The sequence below is a fragment of the Ahaetulla prasina genome, chromosome 4 (assembly GCF_028640845.1).
Source record: "Ahaetulla prasina isolate Xishuangbanna chromosome 4, ASM2864084v1, whole genome shotgun sequence".
Lineage (NCBI taxonomy): Eukaryota > Metazoa > Chordata > Lepidosauria > Squamata > Colubridae > Ahaetulla > Ahaetulla prasina.
This window is the reverse complement of record NC_080542.1, coordinates 88,344,635-88,359,170: the sequence shown is the minus strand read 5'-3', so window position 1 is coordinate 88,359,170 and position 14,536 is coordinate 88,344,635. Positions and strand designations below refer to the sequence as shown.

The 14,536-nt window shown below is 42.7% G+C and overlaps 1 protein-coding gene across 14 annotated transcripts in view; it reads left to right on the top strand.

Moving 5' to 3' along the window:
- The first annotated feature begins 285 nt into the window (after positions 1 to 285).
- Positions 286 to 14,536, top strand: part of ATP2C1 (ATPase secretory pathway Ca2+ transporting 1) — a 100,292-nt gene continuing 86,041 nt past the window's right edge. For 5 of the 14 annotated variants that reach the window (XM_058184175.1, XM_058184174.1, XM_058184173.1 and 2 more), the window contains exons 1-2: positions 287 to 452; positions 1,027 to 1,211. In XM_058184175.1, the coding sequence (XP_058040158.1) occupies positions 1,206 to 1,211 (6 nt within the window). In that variant the 5' untranslated portion in view covers positions 287 to 452; positions 1,027 to 1,205. Of the gene's footprint in view, positions 453 to 613; positions 656 to 1,026; positions 1,212 to 14,536 lie in introns of all 14 variants that reach the window. The other 9 variants (XM_058184177.1, XM_058184176.1, XM_058184167.1 and 6 more) reach the window with 8 other exon arrangements.

Sequence of the window (14,536 nt, the reverse complement as noted above, 5' to 3'; positions counted from 1 at the left end):
ATACGCTGTGAACGGATGCCTCTCCGGATACCACGCCCGCCCTGGCCAAACCAGGAAGTTCTCCGAGCCCTTTCACCCCGCCTCGAAAGGGATGATGCGGAGGACGGCGGAAAATAAGCGCTGATCAACAACCACCACAACGCCGAGGAAACACGCCCCACCTACTGGGTCTGTCTGGCGGCGCCTGGTTCCTCCCTCGCGCATGCGCACCTCCTCCGGACGGCCTGCCTCGCGCTCATTCTTCTAAGCCCTTCCGCTCCGTGCCAGCGACTGGTAGCGGAAGTGAACCGGCGTTGGAGAGGAAGACCGAAAGAACCCGATTTGGAAGGGAGAAGCGGGGATGCGCTTGGATTGGCGGCGCTGCTGCTGCTGCTGCGGTGGCGAGGAGCCCGAACCGAGGCAGTGAAAAAGGAATCTTTCCCTGAGCAGAGGTGGCCGACAACTTGCAAGAGGTGGGTTCTGAGGCGTAGCAGGGATGGGGCAATTGAAGAATGGCCTACAAGAGGAAGGGCGGGTGCCAGTGGCTCCTCCTTTCTTCTGGTGAAAGAAACTGGGAGGCTCGCGAGAGATCTTGGTGCATGCCCGCAGCCATCCCTTCTGCTTTTCTCTTTAGGAAATTTCCCTTCTCAGCAGATTTCTCGTATCCGCCTTCCAGGTGGGTGTCCTGGCTGAGCTAGCAACGAGCAGGAGCCGGAGCAGGCGGCGGGCGCTGGGGATGGTTGGAGGGGAGCGAGTGACAGGTGTCAAGAAAGGAGAGCGATCCCTGAGGATCCCTCGGGATAAGGGAGGATCTTGGTGGCTCGCGCTCCCGAGAAGGCTTGGGATTCAGTCGGAAGAGGTCCCCAGTGGGTGGTTCTCCGAAGAGCCTTTCTGTTTGTGGAGCTGCTGGGTTGCAGAGCGTTTCCCTTTGAAACCTTGGGGGAGGGGGGAGCTTTCTGCCAGTTGGAGCCTTCCTGATGAGAAAGAATGGCCAGGATATGCAGCGTTTTTGTTTCCTATGTCTTTATCTCCCCTTTCTTTTGCTAGCGTTGCATCACTTACCCTGTTCTCACCGATGTTGCTGTGTTTGAGGTCAGTGGGAACAAAGCATCTTCCTGGAATATAGGGGTCTCTGCACTTTTCTGCTCAATCACAACCATTGGGCTGCTTGTTGCTGTTATTAAAGTCTTTGTAGCCATCAACCCAAGTGCGGTTTCAATGGGAAAATGAAGGTAAATATTTTAGGGATGGAGTTTATTTGGGGATTGTTGGGGAAAACAGTATAACTGCCTTAAAGAAACAAAAGCACAGCAATTACGTTTTGTTTAATCTGTCTTCAGGTGTGATTCTTGAGACATAAGCTTGTATAAACTCATATAGTGGTTGGACAAAGTTGTGTAGACTATTGGATCTCTGTTTTGCAATAGTTCTGCCTTAAATTAATAAAACCTAGTGCTTTGTCTGAACCATAATCTTGTTTTATAGCTTCTTTTGTTGTGGTTTATTTAAAATAATCAAGTGTGATCAGTTATAGATCACATCTGGTGGTTGTTATTGGTTAGGAAAAGATTAAAGATTTCTGTTATATATTTGTTGTTCAAGTAAAGTTTGAATATGATTAAAATTCTATTTAAATTAATTAAAATCTTCATGTATTTTGAATTTTAGTCTCAAAATTTTGAAAATAGAAATGAAATTTTTCTTTTCTGTACCAAACCTAGGTCATTAGAAATTCTTTGCTGAAGTGGCTTATTCTCAGCTTGTTTATCTGTTCTTTCTTTAGTTGGAAATTCTTGAGGAACTCAAGATGTTAAAATAAACAGCATTTTCAATAAAATTGAAAATAATCATATGGGAATAACAACTTAACAGTTTGAAATTGCTGATCTCATGGCTGATTCTACACTAATTAGTTTAGTCCAACCAAGCTCCAGAAATGCCAGTTAGCTTCATATATCATTATTAGTCTAATATTAATAAAAATAATTCATTTGTATTTTAATAATACCATCAAATTAATGTGAAAGTTCACATTAAAGGAAGGGTTAAGATATGATTGCCTGGGCCTTAGTATCACAGAGCAAAAACAAAAAAAACAGCAAGCTAGGAGCAGCTTTGTATGGAGGTAGGGGATAACCTTAGTCTAAAGGGATAACCTTAGTCTAAGGGGATAACCTTAGTCTAATTCTGAATGGTATGTCTCTGTGTGTGTGTTTGTGTATGCAGCTACTTCTAAAATATAGGCAATATAGACATTCTGGACAAATTTCCCTCCCACCAGACAGAAATCTAAGGTGTTTAGAACTTGCTGTGTGTCAACTACTCCCAAATGCCATCCCTTCATGAATCCATTTAACTGATCAGTTACAATTGCGAATGAAGCAAAGAGAAAACCTTACAATGAATTTCCACCCTCCCTCCATAGTCTTTACAGCTGTCTTTTGGGGATTGAAAAGAGTCTTTCAGTTTTTCTTGTCCATCTCGGGGGTCCTTTCTTTCATGTCTGCTGGGTGGCATTAGGCTTGGCCTGGTGGTAAGGGTGGTCAGTCATTCTTGGAAAGGTCTGCTGCACTCTGGTTGCAGTGATGACTTTCAAGTGGAGAGCTGGATCCACTTCCTGACTCAAATGGATGAAACCCAATTCCTGACTCAAATGGATGGAAGGTCTCCTCTGGAGGAAGCATCTGGATCAGGGTTTTCTGCTTCCACAGGTTGCAGAGTCACAGAGAACAAGATCCCCTCCCCCCTTTGTGGGTGAGGAAAGGCATTGTAGGAGAATAAGAGATAGATGGAGTGGGGGTGGGTAGATAGCTTGCAGGCAGAAAAACTAATCAGTACTACAGTTGTTAAACAGATAGGCCAGTTATAACAAAATGGGGATATCACAGATGAGGGAAAAAACTGGATTCACATGCTTCAGAAAAAGGATGGACAGATGAAACCACAGTAAATTTAAGATGGAAAATTTCCTGTAAATTAACTTAATAACCTTGGGCTGTTCTTAAAAGGACAGAGAAGGAAGAAAATTTCACTCTGTTCTGCTGGCCAGGCAAGTTCAGTGTGAAGGCATTTCCATTGCTTAATTCAACATTATTTCCAACAATTTAATTATTATTCTCCTCCTCCTAGGGATCAGAGACATTTAAGAGTTACATTCACCTCAAGGGAACACAAAGACTTTGACACATACACAAGAAGAAAAAGAGAGGAAAACAGAACTCTCAGGCTTACATACATTTGTCATTCCCATCATAAATCTCAGTTAAATTAGGGAAGGCACAAATCTTAACAAGCATACTACATGGTTGCTTGGAAGACAGAGAGGAAGAGAGCGAAACAAACAAACAAACAAACAAACAGGCAAACAAACAAAAAACCCCAACATTTTCCCTTTTCTTTTAAGTACCTTTATTTAGCCAAATTTATTTCCCAGCTTCATCTTGTCCCTGAGCAAAGCCCACTCTTTACACAATTTGCTCACATCTTTTTCCTAAATTTTCTAGGGGGTTCCTATCATTACCCTTGAGCTACAGTTTCCCATGTTCCCTCTCAGACGTGGGGTTGACATTCGCTTAGCTGGGCCACAGCTGTCAGTTTTCAGATAAAAAAAAGGATCTGGGGAAACTGGTTCTCTCAGAGTATGGGCAGCCCCTTTCTAGAGAACATAGCTGTCAGTTTTCAGACCAAAAAGGGGCCTGGGAGGACCTGCTGCCCCCTACACAGATGAGTACAGGAACCTCCTAACACAGCCATTAGTTTTCAGACCCTCGGGGGTCTGGGAGAATCTGCTGCTTTTCCTAAGCAATTGAGTACGGGCACTTTCTAACACAGGGCTTTGCTCAATGACTTCCCACCTAGTTACCCTCTCTCATTCACTTTTCCATTCCATTTTCACATACACCCTCCTTTCCCTAACAGAAGGTCCTGTGTTCTGGCCTGACCCCTATACTTTCCAGGCTCTCTTGATAGAACACACACAGGAAGCAAGACCAACTGTGATTGGGAAAAGGATCATCTCACTCACACAGGCGTACACACATTTCCCATACTTTTCTGAGGTTAAAAAGTTAAAATTTAGAGGTACTCACCTTTCCAAGCAGCCTTTGAGCTCAACATTCAAAACCCCTTTAAAACCTTTGTTCCAAATGGCCAAGGTCCAGGAAAACTCAGCTACAGACTCAGTGGGTCTGCTGTCAGTAAGGGAAGCTTACCTGGGCCAGGTCCATTGGTCAGGTTAGCTTGGAGTCCCATCTTTGGGTGCCAAATTGTTGGAAGAAATGTCCATCTGGGTTCAGTTCCAAGTGGGAAGAAAGACACTGGAGACATGGAGACTGGTTGGAAAGAGGGTTTAATGGTGGACAGAACCACATGATTTGAGGTCCTGGACAAAAAAAAGCACATGGGTGAGAGACAACTCTCTTGGGTTTTGAATTTGCTTCCTGTTCCTGTGGCAAGAAATATATCCTGATTGGTTGTCAGACTCCCATGCTTGGTTGAATCTTGCTGGGTGATGCAATTTTCCCAGGTGCCTTGTGGTGAGATGGGTAGAGGACTAATTCTATTATGTCCTGAGGGTGAAGGTCTTTTATGTTGTAGATAAGCTGGCCCAGCCTTTTGTCCTGTAAATAACCAAAGTATCTGTTGGGGCAGATTAGATAAGATATACTCTTAGATAAGGAAGCCTTTCTTTTCCTTTACAAGCATACAGGTAGTCCTCGACTTATGACCACAATTGTGCCCAAAATTTCTGTTGTTAAGTGAGGCATTTGTTCAGTGAGTTTTGCCTGATTTTATGATTTTACGACCTTTCTTGTCACAGCTGTTAGGTGAATCACTGCAGTTGTTAAGCTAGTAACATGATTGTAAAGTGAAACTGGTTTACCCATTGACTTTGCTCGTCAGAAAGTTACAAAAAGTGATCACATGATACAGCAACTATCTTAAGTATGAACCAATTGCTAAGCATCTGAATTTTGATCACATGGTCATGGGGAGGCTGCAAAGGGTGTAATTAAAAAATGATCATGTCAGTTTTTCCAGTGGCGTTGTAACTGAACAATCACTAAATAAACTTGTAAGACGAGGACAACCTGTATATGTTTGAATGTCAGCCATTTCTGCTGATATTTTATTATTATTATTTATTATTATTTATTCGATTTTTTATACCGCCCTTCTCCCGAAGGACTCAGCGTGGTGTACAGCCAAGATAAAACAAACAGTGCAATATACAATTAAAATACGAATTAAAAAACTTATTACATAATTGGCCTAAAACTTTGGAACATATAAAACTAAAATCCATTAAAAATTCATTATAAAAATTTAAAACCAATAAAATTTAAGCCAGCCCTGCGCGAATAAATAAATGTGTTTTCAATTCGCGGCGGAAGGTCCGAAGGTCAGGTATTTGGCGTAAACCCGGGGGAAGTTCATTCCAGAGGGTAGTAGCCCCCACGGAGAAGGATCTTCCCCGGGGGCTGCCAGCCGACATTGCTTGGCGGACGGCACCCTGAGAAGTCCCTCTCTGTGTGAGCGTATGGGTCGGTGGGAGGCATGAGGTAATAGCAGGCGGTCCCGTAAGTACCCAGGCCCTAAGCCATGGAGCGCTTTAAAGGTAGTAACCAAAACCTTAAAGTGCACCCGAAAGACCACAGGTAGCCAGTGCAGTCTGTGCAGGAGTGGTGTTACGTGGGAGCTACGTGAAGCTCCCTCTATCACCCGTGCAGCTGCATTCTGGACTAACTGAAGCCTCCGGGTGCACCTCAAGGGGAGCCCCATGTAGAGAGCATTGCAATAATCCAAGCGGGAGGTAACGAGCGCATGAGTGACTGTGCACAAGGCATCCCGATCAAGGAAGGGGAGCAACTGACGAACCAGGCGAACCTGGTGGAAGGCCCTCCTGGAGACGGCCGTCAAATGATCTTCAAACGACAGCCGTTCATCCAGGAGAACACCCAAGTTGCGCACCCTATCCTTTGGGGCCAATAACTCGCCTCCAACAGTCAGCTGCGGCTGCAGCTGACTGAATCGGGGTGCCGGCATCCACAGCCACTCCGTCTTGGAGGGATTGAGCTTGAGCTTGTTCCTCCCCATCCAGACCCGTACGGCTTCCAAACACCGGGACAGCACTTCAACAGCTTCATTGGGGTGGCCTGGGGTGGAAAAGTACAGCTGAGTATCATCAGCGTACAGCTGGTATCTCACCCCAAAGCCACTGATGATCTCACCCAGTGGCTTCATATAGATGTTGAACAGAAGGGGCGAGAGAATCGACCCCTGTGGCACCCCACAAGTGAGGCACCTCGCGACCGACCTCTGCCCCCCTGTCAACACCGTCTGCGACCGGTCGGAGAGATAGGAGGAGAACCACCGATAAACAGTGCCTCCCACTCCCAGTCCCCCCAACCGGCGCAGCAAGATACCATGGTCGATGGTATCAAAAGCCGCTGAGAGGTCTAATAGGACCAGGGCAGAGGAATAACCCCTGTCCCTAGCCCTCCAGAGATTATCTACCAATGCGACCAAAGCTGTCTCCGTGCTGTATCCGGGTCGGAAGCCGGACTGGAACGGGTCTAGATAGATTTATCTGGCACTATATGTCTATACAATTGCTGTTTATGTCCCACCACAAGCCTGTGTAAACGAGGCATTACGAACTCTAGCTGACCAAATCATGGAGGCTGAAGCCAAACACCCTGATTCACTGGCCATTGTTTTGGGAGATCTAAACAAGGCAAACTTAAGGAAAGAACTACCAAAATACTTTCAGCATGTCAATTGTCCCACCAGAGGCAAGAATACTCTAGACCACTGCTACACAACACTAAAAGATGCCTATCGGTCTTTACCACGTGCAGCTGTAGGACACTCTGATCATTGCATGATTCACCTTGTACCTGCTTACAGGCAAAGACTTAAAGCCATAAAACCAATAATTAAATCAGTGAAAACCTGGACGGAGGATTCAGAATTAAAGCTACAGGCATGTTTTGACTGCACTGATTGGAATATTTTTAAAGATACCTCTGCAGACCTGGATGAACTCACAGATACTGTAACATCATATGTCAGCTTCTGTGAAGACCTATGTGTACCTACAAGGAACTTGCGAATACACAGTAATAACAAACCTTGGTTTACACCTAAACTTAAGCAGCTACGACATTCCAAAGAGGAAGCCTACAGAAAAGGTGATAAAATGCTGTACAATCAGGCCAGAAATGCACTAACAAGGAGATAAGAGCAGCAAAAGAAGCTACTCTGAAAAGCTAAAGAATCAATTTTCAGCAAATGAACCAGCAAACATGTGGAAAACTCTTAAAAATATCACCGGCTATGGCAAACCTCCTTCCCAGGCTGAAGGTAATCAACAACTGGCAGATGACCTGAATGAGTTTTACTGCAGGTTTGAAAGGAAACTACAGCCACCTATCTCCACAACCCCCATCTCAGACACACCAACAACAGCCAAGCCTCCTACAACTGACCCCATTTCATTGGGTTCACAACCCCTAGTGATCACAGAAAAGGAAGTGCAGGACCTATTTCACAGACAAAAGCCAGGAAAAGCTCCAGGCCCAGACAAGATAACTCCTTCTTGCTTAAAAGTCTGTGCTGACCAATTGGCCCCGATCTTCACCCATATTTTCAATAAATCACTAGAGATGTGCTATGTTCCTTCTTGCTTCAAACGCTCTACCATCATCCCAGTGCCGAAGAAGCCCACCATCAAGGAACTGAATGACTACAGACCAGTTGCTCTAACATCTGTAGTCATGAAAACCTTTGAAAGGCTAGTGCTTTCCTACCTGAAAACCATCACGAATCCGCTCTTAGACCCCTTGCAATTTGCATACCGAGCAAATAGATCAACAGATGATGCTGTTAATATGGCTCTGCACTACATCCTACAACATCTTGAGTCTCCAAAGACCTATGCAAGGGTCCTTTTTGTAGACTTTAGTTCAGCATTCAATACCATCATTCCAGACATTCTTCTAACTAAGCTAAACCAGCTACAGGTACCGGAACAGACTTGTAAGTGGATCACAAGCTTCCTAACAAACAGGAAGCAGCAGGTGAAGCTAAGCAAGATCACATCAAATACCTGTACAATTAGCACAGGGGCCCCAAGGCTGTGTGCTCTCCCACTTCTCTTCTCTCTGTATACCAATGACTGCATCTCCAATGATCCATTTGTTAAGCTACTGAAGTTCGCAGATGACACAACAGTGATTGGTCTCATTCGAGACAATGACGAATCCGATATAGACGAGAGGTCGAACGACTAGCCTTGTGGTGCAACCAAAACAATCTGGAACTGAACACACTCAAAACCGTAGAAATGGTGGTAGACTTTAGGAAAAACCCTTCCATACTTCCACCTCTCACAATACTTGACAACACAGTATCAACAGTAGAAACCTTCAAATTTCTGGGTTCTATCATATCGCAAGATCTCAAATGGACAGCTAACATCAAAACATCATTAAAAAGGACAACAAAGAATGTTCTTTCTGCGCCAACTCAGTAAGCTCAAACTGCCCAAGGAGCTGCTGATCCAATTCTACAGAGGAATTATTGAGTCTGTCATTTCCACCTCTATAACTGTCTGGTTCGGTTCTGCAACCCAACAAGAAAAACACAGACTTCAGAGGATAATTAGAACTGCAGAAAAAATAATTGCTACCAACTTGCCTTCCATTGAGGACCTGTATACTGCACGAATCAAGAAGAGGGCCATGAAAATATTTGCAGATCCTCGCATCCTGGACATAAACTGTTTCAACTCCTACCCTCAAAGCAGCTATAGAGCACTGCACACCAGAACAACTAGACACAAGAACAGTTTTTTCCCGAAGGTCATCACTCTGCTAAACAAATAATTCCCTCAACACTGTCAGACTATTTACTGAATCTGCACTACTATTAATCGTTTCATAGTTCCCATCACCAATCTCTTTCCACTTATGACTGTATGACTATAACGTTACTGGCAATCCTTATGATTTATATTGATATATTGACCATCAATTGTGTTGTAAATGTTGTACCTTGATGAACGTATCTTTTCTTTTATGTAACACTGAGAGCATATGCACCAAGACAAATTCCTTGTGTGTCCAATCACACTTGGCCAATAAAATTCTATTCTATTCTATTCTAGAAGTGGGCACTCTGCAGCCTACATACACTTTTTCCTAAAGCACACTAATGTCGCACTGTTAAATTTGTCAATAAATTGGCTGGGATGTGTACTTTTTGATATAAAAAACAACACAGTAAGGGTAGAAATTGATATGCTACTCCTTCTTAGTAGACTCCCATTTCTATCTTCTCAAAATCTGGGAAAAGAAGTTTGTAATTAGTTTATTTCAGCACAGAATTTGTCATATTTTTATCATTTTTTTTCTTATATACCGTATATACTCGAGTATAAGCCGAGTTTTTCAGCACATTTTTTGTGCTGAAAAACGTCCCCTCGGCTTATACTCGGGTCTATATGGCTTATACTCAAGTTTTTTTTTTTTTAAGCCCCTCGGCTTATACTCGAGTATATACGGCTTATACTCGAGTTATTTATTTTTTTTTTCACATTTTACCCGACTGGAGCCCTGCGGTGCAGTGAGAGAGGCGGGCGGGGAGCCGCCAGCCTTCTCAGCTGAGGGAGGAGGGTTTCAACCGTAGGTGCCTCATTTCCCACCCTCGGCTTATACTCGAGTCCCCAGTTTACCCCAGTTTTTGGGGTAAAATTGGGGACCTCGGCTTATACTCGGATCGGCTTATATTCGAGTATATACGGTAGTTTTATTTATATCAGTAGTTTTTTCTTTAACATCCATAAATGCTTGGTGAACAGTGTATTGTCTGGGTCAATATATTTTAAACAGAGTACTACTACTACTAATAATATTATTTAGCTATACATAATCATAATCTTTCAACTTCTAACATTTGTCTATACATGGTAATATAATGTATTCTATTATATATCAGTATACATAATACTATTTTCCCAGTTTCTACTTTCTACCTCTTTTTTCTAATTCTTAATAAGATAGCCACCCTATTAAAGAAGTATTCTATATCTATCCATAATCTCTTGCCCTTTTTAGAATTTTAATCCTTATTGATTTTTGGTAAATGCTTCTCCCTAGGGATCTTGTGATTCCTTACATCAGATTTATTTAATCTGAGTACCATATTTTCAAAGTATAAGATGCACCGGAGTATAAGATGCACCTTAGTTTTTGGGGAGGAAAATAGGGGGGAAAAATTCTACTACCAGGTATTCATCTGGTTGGGGCTGAAATACAACTTCCAAAGAACAGCTAATCGTCAGAGGGAGCTCCAGTGACTAAAGCAGGTAAAGCACGGAAGGGGTAAGAGAAGGCAGGAGCTGTTCTGGGTAGCCATTTTGGGCATCGTGCATTGCATTTTCAGCCTCCAAATGTGTCACATTTTCAGGTGGCAATCTGCAGCAATGTGCTTTGGCAATCTCCGAAGCCTAGAAGGGCTCTCAAATGGAGTGTTTGGAGGCTGAAAACTCAACACGTGATGCCCAAAATGGGTAAGTCATTGTCAGTGGCAATCTCTGCAGCAAGGAAGAGGATGCGCAGAGGCTGAAGTGTGGGGGCCGGCAGGTGGATGGGACTACATTCGGAGTATAAGATGCACCCAAATTTTCAGCCTCTTTGGGGGGGGGGAAGTGCGTCTTATACTCCAAAAAATATGGCCACAACACCTATCTCTTGCTATTTGGTCTCTAGAATAGTATCAGTGTTCTTCTGTATATAATGTTTATACAGAAGAACACTGATGACATCTCCTAAACCCCACTGAAGATGTTACCTAGCCTGGTAATGAAACATTCGGAAACCAACCCACAAGCTCGGAGAACAGATCTTGATGTATACGGTGTGGTATAAAGGCATTAGTTCCTCGATATTTCTGTGTATTCTGTGTGATGCTTCCTGGTTACTGCTTGTTCTGTATCCAAATTGTCACTGTTATTGCTATACCATTCCTGATGTTTTAGGATACCTGCCTATCCTAATTGGATAGATTAGGACAATAGTTATAATCACACAGGTGTATAGTAATCTTAGTTGGTAGGCAAGATAATGACTATATTCCCCAGCAACAAGATGGTGGTAACATTAGAAATGATAAGAAAGGAATTTTTACCCCTTTTATGTACTTCGGCATTAGTTTAATTAAAATAAAATTATCAAATCTTTTGGAAATTTAACATTTTTGTGATGAATTATTTAGTTAAAAGATAACTCAGCAATCATTACTAGAAAAGGTGCTGAACACCAAATTAGTAGTATCGTTTCCTCAAACTTTGGTTTGGGAGTGACAAGAATTTGAAAGCGTATATGATTGTAAGCAATATGACTGATGAATTGTAAGCATACTGAATCTGTTGTCTATAGGAATGTAAACAGAATTAGGATGAGAAGGAAGTTTGCATGAAAAAAAGCTTTAGAAACGCTCTACCATCATACCAGTGCCAAAGAAGCCCATCATCAAGGAACTGAATGACTACAGACCAGTTGCTTTAACATCTGTAGTCATGAAAACATTTGAAAGGCTAGTGCTTTTCTACTTGAAAACCCTCACGGATCCACTGTTAGACCCCTTGCAATTTGCATACTGAGCAAATAGATCAACAGATGATGCTGTTAATATGGCTCTGCACTACATCCTACAACATCTTGAGTCTCCAAAGACCTATGCAAGGGTCCTCTTTGTAGACTTTAGTTCAGCATTCAATACCATCATTCCAGACACTCTTCTAACTAAGCTAAACCAGCTCCAGGTACCGGAACAGTCTTGTAAGTGGATCACAAGCTTCCTAACAAACAGGAAGCAGCAGGTGAAGCTAAGCAAGATCACATCAGATATCTGTACAATTAGCACAGGGGCCCTCCAAGGCTGTGTGCTCTCCCCACTTCTCTTCTCTCTGTATACCAATGACTGCATCTCCAACGATCCATCTTTTAAGCTACTGAAGTTCGCAGATGACGCAAAAGTGATTGGTCTCATTCGAGACAATGACGAATCCGCATATAGACGAGAGGTCGAACAACTAGCCTTGTGGTACAACCAAAACAATCTGGAACTGAACACACTCAAAACCGTAGAAATGGTGGTAGACTTTAGGAGAAACCCTTCCATACTTCCATCTCTCACAATACTAGACAACACAGTATCAACAGTAGAAACCTTTAAATTTCTAGGTTCTACCATATCGCAAGATCTAAAATGGACAGCTAACATCAGAAACATCATCAAAAAAGGACAACAAAGAATGTTCTTTCTGCGCCAACTCAGTAAGCTCAAACTGCCCAAGGAGCTGCTGATCCAGTTCTACAGAGGAATTATTGAGTCTGTCATTAGCACCTCTATATCTGGTTCAGTTCTGCAACCCAATAAGAAAGACACAGACTTCAGAGGATAATTAGAACTGCAGAAAAAATAATTGCTACCAACCTGCCTTCCATTGAGGACCTGAATACTGCACGAAACAAGAAGAGGGCCATGAAAATATTTGCAGATCCCTCGCATCCAGGACATAAACTGTTTCAACTCCTACCCTCAAAACGACGCTATAGAGCACTGCACACCAGAACAACTAGACACAAGAACAGTTTTTTCCCGAAGGCCATCACTCTGCTAAACAAATAATTCCCTCAACACTGTCAAACTGTTCACTAAATCTGCACTATTAATCTTCTCATCGTTTCCATCACCAATCTCTTTCCACTTATGACTGTATGACTGTAACTTTGTTGCTGGCAATCCTTATGATTTATATTGATATATTGACCATCATTTGTGTTGCAAATGTTGTACCTTGATGAATGTATCTTTTCTTTTATGTACACTGAAAGCATATGCACCAAGACAAATTCCTTGTGTGTCCAATCACACTTGGCGAATAAAAAATTCTATTCTATTCTAAAGTATGTATGAATTCATGTCTATGCAGCCTTCTTGGCAACATTACAGGAATGGTGTGCTGCAGGTTTTTTCTGGGTTTATTTTGAAGTTCCTTGTCTTAGGTATGACTGGGGTTTCTTTATGCTAAGAGTTCTTCCTGAATCTTTTGTGATTCTTCTAGGGAACCTATGTTATTGAAGAGCTACTATAGAAACTAAATGTAAGATTTTGATAGCTGGACACAGAAAAGTTGGAGAAAACAAGGTAGATGTTTTTATTAATAACCTGGAAATGATTATTAAAGCTACTACGGAAAGCATCAAGAATGAGTCAGATATTTGATATTTGAAGAAACTTGTGTACTTTGGCCATTGATGCAGCCTGATTATGTAGTGCAGCCAGACTATGAATCAGCAAAAGAGATTCCTAGACTAAATGAGGAAAGTAAAAAGAGAAAATAGTTGGATGGGATCAAGCAGGGTACACAGTTTTTCTTAAAAGCTCAGAAACAGTATGAGATAATCAGAGTTCAATAAAGATATTGGTCTATAGTTTTTTAACCGTTGTAAGTCAGAATTTGCAACATTGTACAAGATGTAGCAACTAAAACCATCCCAAAGAAAAAGAAATGCAAGAAAGCAAAATGGCTGTCTGAGGAAGCTTTGCTCAAGCTAAAGAAAAAAGGGAAGCGAAAGGAAAAGGACAAGGAGACAGATCCACCCAATTGAATGCAGAATTCCAGAGAATAGCTAGAAGAGATAAGAATGCCTTCTTACATGAACAGTGTGAAGAAATAGAAGAAAACAATAGAATAGGAAGGATCAACGATCTGTTCAAGAAAATTGGAGATATGAAGGGAACGTTTCATGCAAAGATGGGCATGATAAAGGACCAAAATGGCAGGGCCTAACAGAGGCAGAAAAAATTAAGAAGAGGTGGCAAAATTACACAGAAGAACTACCGTATTTTTCGGTGTATAAGATGCACCTTTTTACCCCCAAAAAGAGGATGAAAATCTGGGTGCGTCTTATACACCGAATGTAGCCCCACCTACCTGCCACCCCCCACCTTCAGAGGTTATCGGCCTCTGTGCATTGCACAGCCGCACGTCCTCATGAAGAGGGTCTTGCATCTGCCGCGGCACTTCAAAGGGCCGCACTACAGCTGATCAGCACTGTAGGCGGCTAGTAGACCAGTGCCTCTATTTTCAAAGAAGATAGACTGGTGCACTCTCAAAAAAAGGCAATGAATAGACCGGTTCCTCTATTTTCAAAGAAGGTAGACCGGTGCGCTCCCCAAAAAAGGCAATGAGTAGACTGGTGGCTCTATTTTCAAAGAAGGTAGACCGGTGTGCTCCCAAAAAAGGCAATGAGTAGACCTGTTCTGTCCTCTTCGCCTCCGTCCGAACAATGGCTTAATTAGCCGGCTCTTATCAGCTCTGGCAGCAAAAGAGCCAGCGTCTGCCAAGAGCCCTTAGCTGCCAAGACGCTGGTAAGTCACAACCTTCAGTTCTAGTCAATCAGTGGATTTGCCTGATACAAAGAGATACACCAGCTCTTGCTGCCTTTTATATCCTGTGGGGTGTGGCTCCATGACTCAGCACTTC